This window comes from Cyprinus carpio, unplaced genomic scaffold, assembly GCF_018340385.1.
Source record: "Cyprinus carpio isolate SPL01 unplaced genomic scaffold, ASM1834038v1 S000006753, whole genome shotgun sequence".
Lineage (NCBI taxonomy): Eukaryota > Metazoa > Chordata > Actinopteri > Cypriniformes > Cyprinidae > Cyprinus > Cyprinus carpio.
In genome coordinates, this window is record NW_024879352.1 from 2,417,273 (window position 1) to 2,432,696 (window position 15,424).

General features: G+C 38.0%; 2 protein-coding genes across 4 annotated transcripts in view; one reads left to right on the forward strand and one right to left on the reverse strand.

Moving 5' to 3' along the window:
- Positions 1 to 1,768, forward strand: LOC109113447 (forkhead box C1-B-like). 2 transcript variants are annotated; one of them, XM_019126243.2, is made up of 2 exons: positions 1 to 178; positions 272 to 1,768. In XM_019126243.2, the coding sequence occupies exon 2, from the start codon at positions 299 to 301 to the stop codon at positions 1,592 to 1,594; it is 1,296 nt and encodes a 431-aa protein (XP_018981788.2). In that variant the 5' UTR covers positions 1 to 178; positions 272 to 298; the 3' UTR covers positions 1,595 to 1,768. The 2 variants fall into 2 exon arrangements, with proteins under 2 accessions (XP_018981788.2, XP_018981789.2); XM_019126244.2 differs by having other exon boundaries at positions 275 to 1,768.
- Positions 1,769 to 6,641: 4,873 nt separating this feature from the next.
- Positions 6,642 to 15,424, reverse strand: part of LOC122134006 (GDP-mannose 4,6 dehydratase-like) — a 59,209-nt gene continuing 50,426 nt past the window's right edge. For both annotated transcript variants that reach the window (XM_042755838.1, XM_042755839.1), the window contains 2 exons: positions 7,234 to 7,302; positions 6,642 to 7,136 (listed from right to left, as the gene is read on the reverse strand). In XM_042755838.1, coding sequence (XP_042611772.1) covers positions 7,074 to 7,136; positions 7,234 to 7,302 — 132 coding nt within the window. In that variant the 3' untranslated portion in view covers positions 6,642 to 7,073. The remainder of the gene's footprint in view (positions 7,137 to 7,233; positions 7,303 to 15,424) is intronic.

Genomic DNA, 15,424 nt, shown 5'->3' on the forward strand with positions numbered 1-15,424 from the left:
AATTCGGTGAAAAAGTCCCTGTGAAGTTACGGATGCGGGAAGTTCACAGATTTTCCCTATTCACTGACTTCTCCGCGTAATACATTTGCTTCTCATTCGCCTGCACAGCGAAGACCAGAACATCCGCTTGGGAAGAAACTTTGGATGAAAGTTTTGAGACAAGATACTGAAGGAAAAGGTGGAAGTGACGAACTTTGGAATGAATTTTCTTCCCGAAGTGAAATAAGACGTCTGCCTATTTTTAACCTTATTTTTGTCTGTTCGTCCGCAGCAGGAGAGCGTTGGAGAGAGGGGTACGATGCAGGCGCGCTACCCCGTGTCTAGCCAAAGCCCTCTAGGCGTAATGCCTTATATCACCGGGGATCAAGGCTTTTATCGAGCCGCTGCCGGAGGTGGATATACCGGTATGCCAGCGCCTATGAGCATGTACTCTCACGCAGCACACGAGCAGTACCCCGGCGGCATGGCCCGCGCATATGGGCCGTACGCCCCTGCACAGCAGCCCAAGGACATGGTGAAACCTCCGTATAGCTACATCGCGCTCATCACCATGGCCATCCAGAACTCAGCCGACAAGAAGGTCACTCTAAATGGGATCTACCAGTTTATCATGGAGCGCTTTCCATTTTACCGGGACAATAAGCAAGGCTGGCAGAACAGCATACGGCACAATTTGTCGCTCAATGAGTGCTTTGTCAAAGTGCCAAGAGATGATAAGAAGCCAGGTAAGGGCAGCTACTGGAGTCTAGACCCGGACTCATATAACATGTTTGAAAACGGCAGCTTCTTGCGACGGAGGCGCCGCTTCAAGAAGAAGGACGTGCTGAAGGACCGAGAGGAGCGGGACCGGCAGGGCAAAGACAACCAGGGACAAGCGTGCGAGCAAGACGCGCAGCAGCCAGTGAAGCTCCGGGATATAAAGACCGAGAACGGGGCCTGCACGCCCCCGCATGACAGCACTCCACCCCTCAGCACCGTGCCTAAAACGGAGAGTCCAGACAGGAGCGGTGGGAGTGCATGTAGTGGGAGTCCACAGTCGCAAACGCCACAACAGGCCTTTATGGATACAATCATGACAGGACTTCGAGGGTCCCCGCAGCACGCGGCAGAGCTGCCGGCCTCTCGCGCCGCTCTGCCGGGCTCGGTGTCTCTGACCTATTCGCCATCCCCGCAGCCCGCCCATTACAGTCCACCCTGCGGCCAGCCCGCCACTTATCACTGCAACATGCAAGCTACGAGCCTGTACACAGGGGACCGCGGCCACGGGGATGACACTTTACCGGAATACACAAACACAACAAGCGCCTCCTCTATCTCACACCCCCACCAGGGCTCGAGCCAGGAGAGCCAGCATTTGCAGCAGAACCGACTCGCACCCTGGTACCTCAGTCAGTCCGGAGAGCTGGGACACCTGAGCGCGAGCTATCCCGGCCAGCAGCAGAACTTTCACGCGGTGCGCGAGATGTTCGAGACGCAGCGGATAGCTCTGAACAGCTCTCCGGTGACCGGAAGCAATAGCTGTCAAATGGCTTTCCCGTCCAGTCAGCCACTCTACCGGGCTTCCGGAGCTTTTGTATACGACTGCAAGTTCTGACCAAGCGTTTAATGAATTTCAAAATTGTTTAATATATATTTGTATTATTTGCCATGTGTTTGTAATTTAAGGAAGCTTTTAGGTCAGTGAACTCGGGCTGATTTGCGAGTTTGTGTTGGTAAGTAGGATAATTCCGTTGCACATAAACATTCTCTCCCTGCTCGTCCATCAAGATAGATTAAAAGAAAATGTGTTAATTTATTTCTTGTGAGAGCAGGTGGACCAACTTTGCAAGGAAATGTCCTAAGTATTTATAATCAATTCAGTATAGAAAGGTAACGAGTGTACAACTGAGTTACCGTTTCTTTTCTTATACGTTTTTGAAAATATCTAAAGTTACTATTTGTTTAATAAATTGTCGTCTTGTTGGAGTTAAACGCTCGAGTGATTTATCGATTTGTAATGCCTGTTGAATCCATTATTTACTTAAATGACTGTCAGAGCTTGTTATTGATTAGCGGGCACAAAAAAACAAGGAATAATTTTTAAAACGTTTTTTAAACATAGCTAGTTAGCAAATATTTGCCAATTTTCTTACTTTCCTCCTAAAATATTTGGCTTTTAATAAGGCATTCCTTGGACAGGGGGTGGGGATAGGGGTCAAAGTTTTAAAAACATCTGGAAATTATTTTTTTTTCCACGTTCCATTTTTTTTTCCACGTGCAAGGAACCCTTAAATTGTTCTTAACCTAAAAATGCACTTAAAAACAGAAGCACAACAAAACAATGTTTAATAATAACTATTATAAAGACTTGTCAGAATTTAAGTAATCAATTAAGTGTTATAGGCTACAATGTCAGCGTAAAAAAAAAAAAAAAAAAAAAAAAGAACAGAACTTTGTCCCCGTTTACCTAAATCTCCTACAAGCATAATTTTAACGTTAAACGTTCTATGTGTTCCTATATAATTGGTTTCTCAAGTAGGCTAATACTTTCGAGAAATATTTATTGGGTGTAAATATGTTTCTAGTTTTAGTATGGTAAAAATTAAATTTAACTGAGCTATATCTTGCAGTCTTGTTTTATTTATGCCAGGCTGTTTAGTTGACCGTTTTAGCTCTGTTCTCTTTTTATACTGTTACACACTGCTGGCACACTGGAGTGAACTGCACTTTTGCGGAATGTAGACAACCATTGTCTTTTGATAAAAAAAAATCATTTGTAAACACATAATAGATTAAAAAGCAGATAGATGAAAGAATTGCTGTATAGGCCAGACATGTTGAGCCAACCATGGCTTGATAAATCAAATGATTAATTCACCCAACCTCCAAACAAAAGCATTCTACTCGGTATGCGAGTCAGTGTTTTCTTCATTTCTGCGTTGCTTTTTTTCACATACAATAAATGTAAAACAAATAGGCTACGTAATATGTCGATATGTTTTAACTCAGGCTAAAATCAGTTGTCAACTCCAGATACGGACACAAATAAGGAGTTACTCTATTTAACATTTTAGTGCAACTGAAATAAACTGGATAATCGTCTTATTTTGATTCGTTGTCCTGATATATATTCAGCAATATTTAAATATGCAGCTGAGCACAGCGATGTGTAAAGCTGCAATCATCAGCAGCAGAAACTGTGGGGCCTTGCAGTGCAGCGCTTGTATTTATTTGTTTTGTGCATGATTCCCAGATACGGTTAATGAATAGGCCTCAAGTGTAAATCAGGAGAAACAAATGAGGAGAAACAGAGGACGATATGGAAAAAAAGACAGACAGTAAGAAAGAAAGAGAAAAAAACCGTGAATAAGCATTACAGCGTTAAGTATCTGTAAGTATTGTTGCAAGGTCAGCTCGAGGCGATTCGACTTTGTAAGAAGGGCTCAAGTGGCAAATGCATTACAGCTGCGCGCAGGTAATGTTAGGGGCTCGTGCCAGTGAAAAGGAGTCTTTGTTGTGATCAGCTGCGTGTTTCAGGGTTGAATTGCGCGCGAGGGGAATATGATACAGCAGAAAGAGCCTTCTGCTATTAACGTGGCACGTTTTAACCAGATGCAGATCTCATAACACGCCTGAGAAGTGTGTTTGTTTGTTTTTTGTTAAATCGATGTGTATCATGCATGATATCCTGTGTGATTTATTTTACAATTTCCTGATACATTTTGCGGTCTCTTTAAATTAGATAAATGTAGGACGGTCTGTCCAATTAATTTTCAATCATGTTTAAGTGCGTTTTTGTGAGGTGCTGCTAGTTTATTGGAGGCTAATTCAACAGTTTGTATTGTTCATTATAATAATAATAGTGTGTAAAAATATGGATTATAACAACAACAACAAAAATAGTAAATAATACTAATAAAACTAAAACAGTACAGCCTATATACTAAAAATTATTCCTACTAAACATATTCCCAAAACCCAAATAATTAAAACAAATATGTGAACAATTTTGTTGGTATTAAACATATTTGCTAAATGTTAGTAATTAAAATACAGTATATAAGTATACAGTATATAAATTAACTAACATGTTCTATTCCTCTTCATTTCTCACAATCTTAAAAAAAAAAAAACAAACCAAAAACATCATAAAACATCAAAATAAATTATATATATTTAGTGTTTTGATACAATATATCAGCTACTTTTAATGCTACGTTAAAAAAATTATTCATACTTTATACATTAGAAAAGTTCAATAAATATTTAACGATAATCTAAAACATTAACACATAGCCTATATGACAATACTTCCTATTTGTTGCAGCGCACGAAGGCAACTGTCTTTAAATGTTTAAATCTTAGACATTAATACTAATTATATAAAATATTTTTTTTTTCTCTCGGGAAAAACGGAATTGCAAAAAAAATTACGTAAACACAAAGCCGTGGACTGCGAGAAAGGTCGAGAGGATTATCACGGAGTATCTGCTTGACGATGAAAAACAAATACAAGAAAAAAAAAAAAAATTAGACACGAGTTTACCTTGACAGAGTGGATTTAAACAAAATGATGATTCTATGCGTTGCAAAAATTGTGAGACGGATGCGAGTCAAAGTTCCTTATCAATGAAATCCTAATGTTCTGACAAAGCAAATAATTCCTGCTGTTCCAAAATATAATACAGAAACAAATAAACAATACCGGACAAAGGGTGAGACTAAGCAAGTAAACTGAAATATAATAAAATAGCAATAATGTAATATATGACATCTAACAATATATAACAATTATACACAATTGACGTTATCTTTTTATAGAAATGAGAGAAGATAAATTAACGACAGAATACACTAGCCTACATAAATTTCTCCATATTGCTATAAACTTCTGAAATAATATTTAATTATTACATTTTATTCACTTTCATTATTAAAACCCGCTAATACACTTCATATAACGAGTTTTGGAAGCAGTGAGCAAACCAGTTGTCGCAGAGAGGATCATTTGAGTTCAATGCATTTTTTATTAAGAATCTTTTGAAATTACTGACAGTTCCCAACAGAAAATATAAATAAAGCATTAGCTAGGCTATAGGCTATTAAATTATGCGACTGAACAACGTTAGGGTTTTTCGCGTCCCTTATTTTTTTATAATAGCTAAGCTACTTTAATTTGTTGGTCCAATTGAATTTCACGTTTCCTGCTGCTTTTACGGGAACATCAGCAGGGTAGTCAAACAAAATACCAGAAATTTCCCCGCTCAAGCGTAAAAAATAAATTCTCCGGGATAGCCTATATAACGAAGTTAGTGGCTGCTCGCGGCCTGTGCACCTGTACGTGGTAGAGCTCGCGACCCAGGCCAGTGGAAAAGTGCTTTTTACGCTCGCGGACCGGCGAGGCACCGTCTGGTTCCAATCAGGCCCGCTCGCATTGGTGCGCTGTTTAAGGCGCTTAAATGATGCCGTCTCGCAAACACAAATACACATAGGCCTACACGAAGACAAATATACGCCCCACTATCGCCTCTTATGAGGGCCTCAAAGACCCTACTCTCTTTGGCCGTCGGTGTCAAATGACCTTCATTTGGCTCTTTGAATAGACTAGAAAATCCGTGGCCTCTTGAGTCGTTTTACAGAGACAGATTTTACCGGGTCTCTCTCTCCTCGCTTGAGGACACTTACGCTGACAGAGGTCTCTTGAATCTGTTGTTACTTTGATGAGGACAACCGTGTCGCCATTACAAATAAACACGCCAGAGGATTCTCGCACACAACGAAATGTCTTCACTGTCAGGGTTCAGTGGCCCAGCTGCGCCCGACGTCAGAGGTGATTAAACACGAGCTGCTTTACAAGGCCGAGTTACTGCTCCCTAAGCTGCGCACGGTGGGCCGTGCTCGAGCATCTGGAATGAAGGACTTCTTCGAGGCCTCGTGGACGCTCGTTTCCCTCTGAATACAAGAGAGCGGTTGTGCTCGGCGCGAGGGGCTCGATGACCGCCAGGCAACCCGCGAAAGCTGGCACTAGGCGCTTTCTGACGCATTTCACTGTACATTTAACTTCTGAGGCGAGAGAGAATGAAACTGAAAAGTTAACAGTTCTTTTCAAAATGATGTTTACTTACTGTAACCATGTAAGCTTTTACTTACTTTGTCAGTAATATTAGCTATAATGTTATACTTTTGATTTCTCAAGTGTTGTTAATATAGTAGGTTAAATTATAGGAAACAAATAAAAAAAAGTATATTACTCTTAACAGCCTAAATAAAAGGGGCTTAAAATACAAACCTAATCTGAGAACCGAACCTTTCAGCATGTAAATCAGAGGTTTTCAGACAGGAGGCCAGAAGGAATGGCTTAAAAAATAAATACATAAATAAAATAAAATGCTAAAAACCATAATGAACATGTAAACCAACATATTCATGGAATATGTAGTTAGAATATTATTTGTGGTTAATCATTTTCATAAATTCTTTCATAATATAGGCTATTCTTTCATATTATTATTATTATTTTTTTTTTGAAAACAAGCAGTTCTATAATAATTACCAGTACCAGACAAAATATATTGTCTTGGACAATTGGGTACCTTGGAGTCAAAAAGATTGAGAACCATAAACAAACACATTCAAATGACTAAGAATTTACACACAACTAATTTTTAAAAGGTCATATTTGCATTTTAATTAATCAGGAAACGATTTTTAATGAACCAACCAATTAATGTGATTCCTTATCAATGACATGAATTAAATGGCAAACACCTTTAAAAAGCTCTACAAACCCTTATTTACACATTTTTTTCATGATTATGAATAAAAACCGCTTTATAAAAATTGCTAAAAATCATTTAGACAACACAAACTAAAAATCCATACACATAACCTTAAATATGACAGTATAAAGTAACAGAGAAAGGCAACACCGGGGACCCTCAAAACACAGCGAAACTGAGATCAGAAAGCTGAAGCAGGAGAGAAAACGACAGACGGAGGAAGAGAAATGCAGCTGAATGCTTCTTCCAGTGATCACACACACAAACACATGACAGCCGCCTCTTTGGCATGCATAGAGATGAAGGCGTGTGGGCTCAGGCATTTGGGTTGTTCCGCATGAGCTTGATGTCCTCGTCCACCATTTCTTTAACAAGCTCCTGTAGGAATACACACACACACACACATACATTATTTCTCAATCTTGAGTGCACTGGAAGTGAACCTCTTTGATTTTTTTAATACAGGAACACTCACCTCGAATGTCACATGTGGTTTCCAGCCCAGGATCTTAAGGGCTTTGGAACTGTCTCCCTGTAGGAAGTCCTAGAGAAAGACAGAAAAAGAGTGAGACGAGGAAAACAATGATGAAAAAGGAAAAAAAGGCAAAGGGGTGGTTTAGTCCTTCTTTATTAACTGGACCTCCCAACCTGTGCACCCCCACACACTCTTCTTCCCTCTCACACACCCACACACAATCGGCAGCACCACACACACAGGTGTCAATCTCCGTGTCTCTGGGGGAAGGTGAGGGCCGAGGCAGGCCATCCGTCCAGCACTCCCTCTTTTCCAGCCCTCTCTCAGTGCCAGAGCATGATGGATTGTGTGACTCTTGTGGCCTAACCCCTTCTGTTCTCCTGCCAAGACGGCAACACTCACACCCACACCCACACACATACATTTAAAGGTGCTTCTCAGGGTGGCAGTAAAGGGTTTGAGGGTGTCCTTGCTGCTGATCTGCTTACACAAGGTGCCAGAACACACACTCACAATGGCACTTCTGTGCTTTGACAAATGAGAGCTCTTGTTCCAAAAGCCCATATTTTTATGCTGAACCTTGAGAAGTTACAGTCACAAACTCATGGTTCCATTTTAGCTCCAATTAAATCATTTAAATGCCATAACCATATTTTAAAGACTAATTAGTGGAATAGCATTCATTCATCAACATATGAAACAGCATGCAACCATCATAATCAAGATACGTATTAATGCGGCATATTAATCATAATTAGTCTTCACTTTTCTGAAAGCTAAATTAACATCAGCTGCTTTTGTCGCCCATCCAAGTCTTCACATGCAAACAACTACGGTACTGTGTCCTGACAGTGTAAGTTTACAAAGTATTTGAAAGGAAGGAAAACTAAAACGGTATTAATTCGATGAAACTGAAGCATTGCATGTGCATGTGAATCATGCGTTGTGTGCAACAGCTGTTGCTATTAAATAGAAAGTCAGCAAGTCAAGACATATCGAAGGCACAGTGGAAGTTCACAAGCAGATTTTAGTTTCAAACACTGGGTGTTTTTGCTTGTTTAAAGAAGATATCTACATGCGTCAGGGTTTAAAACAGAAGCCGCACCTGCATATATGGTAAATAAAATGGAAATGAACAATAAATAAAAGTGATAGTCATCATCTGGGTACATTTTTATTGTGTGTGACCGAGCACTTAACGTAAAGGAATTCAGGACTATTAGAGAGACAGACCTTCACAAACATCAAGCAACTTTTCTTAAACTTACAGCGTGGCTACACATGACATTTGAGACTTTAAAATGACTCTGCATGCATGCATGTTTCGTTGAGTTTTAATATATCTGAGACATGCATCAGGAAAAAACAGCATGCTCTAACAAACTGTTTCAAGCACGCACACACAGCAACAGTCTTGTGCACTATTGTAGGACAGCGGAGTCAGAGGTCAAATCCACAAAAGCAATATGACCAGACTGACAAAAGTGGGTGTCAAACTTCCATTGATGACCAAATCCCTGGAGATTTGTGTTTGTTTTGTTCATAAACATGTCCAAATCAGTCATTACTGATTTTACAATATATTATTTTACTTAAATCTAGATTCCATTTTATCAAGATATCTACAGATAAATAAAAACATTATCTTATTTTCTGTATATACACAAAAAATAAATTATATATACTTTTATACACACAGACACATACATATATACAGTAAAAAAATGTTTGGGGTCAGTATGATTTTTTAAAGGAATTAATTATTTTATTCAGTAAGTATACATTAAATTGATCAAAAGTGACAGTAAATACTTTTTTTCTATTCCAAATAAATGCAGTTATTCTGAACTTTCAAAGAAGCTTGAAAACAAAATTGGCTGTAAAACTTTTCAGTTTCAACATTGAAAATAAGCAATGTTTCTTGAGTACCAAATCAGCATATTAGAATGATTTCTGAAGGATCATGTGACTGAAGACTGGAGTAATGGCTGCTGAAAATTCAGCATTGCCATCACAGGAAAAAACTGCATTTAATATACATATATATATATTAGGGCTGTCAAATGATTAATCACGATTAATCACATCCAAAATAAAAGTTTTGTTTACATAATATATGTGTGTATACTGTGTATATTTATTATGTATATATAAAATACACACACATAAATTATATATTTAGAAAATATTTACATGTATATACATTTATATATTTATATTCTTATATTTTATATTATATATAAATATATTTAATATATAAACATAACATATTCTTCTTAAATATATACATGCATGTGTGTGTATTTATATATACATAATAAATATACACAGTATACACACATATATTATGTAAACAAAACTTTTATTTTGGATGTGATTAATCGTGATTAATCATTTGACAGCCCTAATATATATATATATATATAAAATTAATTGTAATAAAAGTTCTCAATTTTACTGTTTTAACTGTACTGCCTACTTGATCAAATAAACATAGTTTGGCGAGCATAAGAGACTAATTTCGAAAACATTTTATTGACCCTAACATATTAGAACGGTATTGTATATATAAAGCTTATAGATTTCAGAACAAAACATTCATTTCACCATTATCATAGGTAAAAGAGACAGAGTACAATGAAGAAAAATCTGAATCAACACCAAAGGAGAATGTCTCTATCTCAGATTCTTGTTTCAAGTGTTTAGTAAATATTTAGATGATCATGTAAACCCTCTCCAGCAAAGAGACTCTAACCCCAAGTGTCTGACACTTTCAATGCACGTGAACATCAGAGACACAAGAGCGAGATGAATGCCTCGAAAGTACATGGTGAAACAGAAATCCACGGCTGTTCGACAGACTTCAGTATGTGCTGTGCAGTTTTGTGTGTGTGAGAGTTGTGTTGTTTGATGCAGGATGTTTAGGAGGGATCAAAGACTCTCATGATTTCCCTTTTCAAACAACAGCCAATCACAGAGCAGAAAAACTAAAGAGCGACGTCAAAAGCCTGAGCGCAAAAGTGCATCCGAATCTATACAACCTAGTGTCAATGTGTTAAAAGCCAGACTTGTACGACAAAGATCGCAGCATGCAAGCATCTGTATGAGTAACACATAATCAACGGTGTGTTTATTACTGAGGATCTGTGTGTGCTTACATGTGGTATTGCCAGTGTGTTTGTGTTTACAAGCCTCAGAGAGCTGTATCTTCTCAAGCAGTACAAGAGTACAAGAGCGTACAAGAGTCCTGCCTGCCAGCGAGAACATGATTCACCTCATTCAAATGACCCAGATACCTTTTCAAATTTCATCTCACCTACTTTTAATGTGCTTTCACTGTGGTTGGGGGGAGATAGAGAACTACACTGTAAAAAATACAATCATAATTTTAACAATAAAAATGGCAAAAATGCTATGGTAAAAACCTTTTAATTGGTTACAGTAAGTTTCCTTATTATGTACATTAAAAAAATTGTAGAATACAGTAGAATACAGTTAAATTGACAGTTTTGCAGTCTTCCTGTGTGACACACACATTTGATGGTCTATCATTGAAATAACTTTCTTCTTATCAGATGTTATTATGTTATTATGTTATGTTGCGTGTATGTTTGTGTATTACCTTTTGTGCACCTTATATAAATATAAACATACATACATATACATTTACATACACAGGCAGAAATATGTATGTATATATATTTGACTCTATGTGTTTTTTTATACCAAATACCAGTGTATTTGGTGGCTGCCAGTGCATTATAAAGATACAAAGGTTTTAGTACTTAATTTTTTTTACTGTCAATTTAAGTTCAATTTGTAAAACCTAAAATATTACCATGCTACCATATTTTTTAAGGTAAAGTTCAGGTAACCACAGTTGCCATTTTTTTTTATCATAAATTTCACTTCACTGGATTTTTTCTCTGCTGCGGAACACAAAAAAAAGATATTTGGACTGTTTTTATCCATACATTAAAAGTCAGTGGGCTCCAAAACAACATTGGAATTTATTGACTTTTATCGTATGGACAAAAACAAAGAGATATTTTAAACTTCTTGTGTTCCACAGAGGAAAGAAAGTCATAGTTTTGGAACAACATGAGGGTGAGTAAATGACAGAATTTTCATTTTTGAGTGAACTATCACTTTAACACTACTAGAATTAGTATCATGAGCTCCTTTACATTTCTGCCTCATGCGTGTAATAAAAAAACAGCCTTGTCTGGAGTGATCGATAGTGAGAGAAGAGGAGGAGAGAGAGGACAGAGACAGGAATGACATGGAGAGAAAGGAAAATGATGATAAATTGAAAGCTCAGAGAGACGAGCAGCGTGAAAGTTAAAGAGCAAGAGAGGAGAAAGCGCGAGGGAGAGGGAGTGAGGAATGTGAGGAGTCAGGAGTTCAGAGTCTGACAGTGTGAGTAAGAGTGCCGAGAGCCAGAGTTAATTACTCAATCAAGATAACGAGCCTGGGACATGCCATTTACAGAGGGCAGCCCACAATTAACCTCCCCTCTCCCACTACACACAGCCGGGAAAGTGCGAACATGCACACAAACACACCCATGAGGTAATTATGACACACAGCACAAACAAACACTGGTACACAGATTAACACACGCCAAGACACCTGCTGAAAAAAAAAAAAAAGTTTTCTGATCTACTACAGCACAGGATTGTTTTGATCACTTGTTTACTTATTGCTAAATAGTGAACTGCTAATTTTACTTTAAGTAACTTATTTTGTTTCTGATTTCGACCTAGTTTAAAGAAATATTCCAGGTTCAATACAAGTTCATCAAAGTCGACAACACTTGTGGCAAAATGTTGATAATCTCGAAAATAAAATTTGACTCGTCCCTTCTTTTCTTAAAAAAATAAAATAAAAAATTACATCGAGGCACTTAAAATGGAAGCGAATGATACCAATCTGTAAATGTTAAAATATTCAGTGTCAATAGTACAAGACAATAAAAAATGAGGCCCGGTTTCATAGACAGGGCTTAGCCTAAACCAGGGTTAGGCCATAGTTCAATTAAGACATTTAAATAATTGTTATAAATGTGCCTTAGAAAAAACACTACTGGTATGCATCTTGAGACGAGACAAAACAAAGGCACTGATATATTTTAAGATCAGTAAGTGCAAGTTTCTTTCATTTGAAACAGCTCAGACTTAGATTTTAGTCTAGGACTAGGCTTAAGCCTGGTCTGTGAAACCAGGGGTATGTGTGTTGACATATTTTTAGTGTTAAAAAAAAAAATTCAAACAATTTTACAACTCCATTACCATGACAACGTGCAATGGTAAACATTATTTCAACAGATTTATAGTTCATATAATACGAGAATTAACAGAAAAATTAATTTTACTGCTTTTATAAAATTACAAGCATTACTTTTAAAATCCTCCAAAAATTTGGCCTTGTTCACCTTCATTGTAAATGTCTCACCGTAATCTTTTTTTGGAAAACGAGGAACATACAGAATTTATTTTTGAGGTAATTAACATTAGACCACAAATGCTATCAAATGAACTTAACATTTACTGAATCCTTTAATGTTGTTACCTTTTAGTTTAAAAGACATCTAGTAATTTAATATTTTTACATTCTCTACTGCTTTTGCTCAAAATGGATTATCTTTCTTCCCTAAACATTTAATTTATAAAAAAATTCACCTGTTTACTGGGGATCTTTACACTTGGCTTGGTTTTTATATGTTATATTCTCAACTCTCATTCTTTTTTAAAAACTCTTTCTCTTTCTTTCCCCTCCATGGGGCCCAGGGTGGTTCCGCTCAGTCAAAGTCCTTCAGGAAATACCAGAGAGTAGGCCAGGGGAGAACGTACACCCCTCTCTCCCTCTTTATTTTTTTAGTTCTGTTCTCTCTCTCTCTCTCTCTCCCTGATGCCTCGACAAGAACGGAGTGCGAGACAGAGTAGCACTGTAAAAAAAAAAAAAGTCCCGGGGCACGAGGTAAAAAGTGCCATGTAACGTTATGAAAGTGAGTTAAGCTCTACTGTAAAGTATGATGGAAATAAATGTGGATGTATATACGGTCATCATGAGGAAAAGCTGAATGGTAAGAGCGAGGCTTTATTGCAGGTTTGAGTTCTACCTGGCACCCGGCCAGACTCTTTACAACATCATTCACACTCAACTTTAACAACTCTGACCTATTACACTGCATATCACCATAAAGCTGTCACAAAAGCCAGCCTCTCAACCACAGCAACTATAATACCCAGAAAAACCCTAAAGACTGCACTACCCATAAAGCATCACAACAGACAACAGAGGCTTAAACTCCACTAAAGCAGGGGGACCTGCCTTCAACAAGCACATAAATCTAAAAACACACAAAAGCATGCAGGTCGGTTGGCCACTAAGCTTAAGCCTGAAAATAAAATGGATCTTGCATTCAAATTAAAAGCAAAGCTGCAGGTAAGTGATGATGCAGCTGTGTTTTGCATGCTGGTACTATGACGCTCAACATGGGTCAGATAAGACAGACTCCTGCATTCACAGAGTGAGGGCCTCCATGTGTGTGTGTGTGTGTGTGTGTGTGTGTGTGTGTGTGTGTGTGTGTGTGTGTGTGCTGCTCAGTACAGGATGCTTTTTAATCTCGCTCCTGACCTCTGCCACAGAGCAGATAAGATCACCCCATCCTGATCCTCGGAGTGAAAGGTCAAAGCCATCTTTCATTCCAGCAGAAACCAAAAAACATGCATGCGCTTACATATGTAATATGCTTACATATGTAAAAATACGTAAAAACAGCACACAGATCTAATAATGCACGTGCCAGTTATAATGTCAAAAAAAGTATCTTCTATCATTTCAATATAGAAAATTAAATATCATGAAAATATGCATTTACCACTCTAAAAATACACAATATGACACAAAAGAACAACTGTCTCAAATTTAATTCTGTAAGAGAGACGTGTGTAATTTTTTGATGTCTTTGAGTTGCTGGCATATCTACCATATAGACCTAATCTCTGATAATCCACATAATTCCATCATGTTGTGGCAATTCCTCAGGGTCGCCAAGTCTGTGAACTGATTTGATGAAATGCACACATGGTGAACTGCAGCCAGTGCAGCAGTGTGTTTTGTCTATCATCAGCATGCATGCTCACACTTACACTGACTTACTGTACATTACATTTATATTCCTGGCAGACACATCCTGAAAGAATTCATACACATTTTGCTACTTATTTTCAATAATCCTTGCTGCATATGTTGCCACATAACACAATAAGGCATTCTCAAACCTTGTAAAAATGCAATTAAAAGCCAATAAAGTCAGCTGAAATTTCACCATGTAACGAAATAACCACAGTACAGTTTACCAAAGACAAAAACTCTGAGATATGCACATAAGTTCAGATGGGCAAGACATTCATATAAGGCCAGAGTTACTAAACCAAGCGACTGCTTCAAACTCGCCGTTTGTGGAATTCGTTGCATAAATCAAAGCTTTTTGCTTTCATTATGCCCTCTCTCGTGCTCCTTTCTCTCTCTCTTTCAAAATGAAAAACGAAAAGAAAAAAAAAACATGAGGGTTTCCTGGGGACTGTCTGGAAAATAAAAAAGCCTTTGGCTAACTTTGGTCCTCCTTCCCCAAAGTGCCTCATAAAAATTGTTTAAATCAGCATCCGAAAGAATGAAATGGATGTGCAAAATCATATTTGCTGAAAGGCAAAGCGGGGGGACCACAGGGTTCACGCAGCGGTCTTCAGCGGCCGTCTGGGGGCCACATTCATCAGTTTGAGCCTTCACTATTAAACCCTCTCAATCAGCAAAAAAAGAGGGCTCGGTTTTGGTGTGTTCATTATTGCACCCAATTCGCTGCGTCCTTGTGCATGTGTAAATGTAAGAATAAAAGTAAACGAGAGAGAGAAATAAAAGAATGGTCACGGTTTACTTTACAGTACTCTCCTGCTGGAAATCGTAAAAAAGTTACTGAAATTCGCTCTAATATTTCAAGCTTCATTTAAATTGTGATATTTCAGGCCTTAAAAGCAAGTTAGCGTATTATTTTAACGCGCACACATGGTTTCTTTGTCTGAGTAGATGGCGTGTGATGGACAGACAAGGCCAAGCGCATTACCTGCTTTTCTCATTCTGAAGCTACAGCTACGCATACCTCCTGAAGGAATTTGAGCGAGTGTGTTTC

Excerpts from the sequence above, each read along its gene's own strand:
- LOC109113447 (XM_019126243.2), top strand. The coding sequence starts at position 299 with ATGCAGGCGCGCTACCCCGTGTCTAGCCAAAGCCCTCTAGGCGTAATG.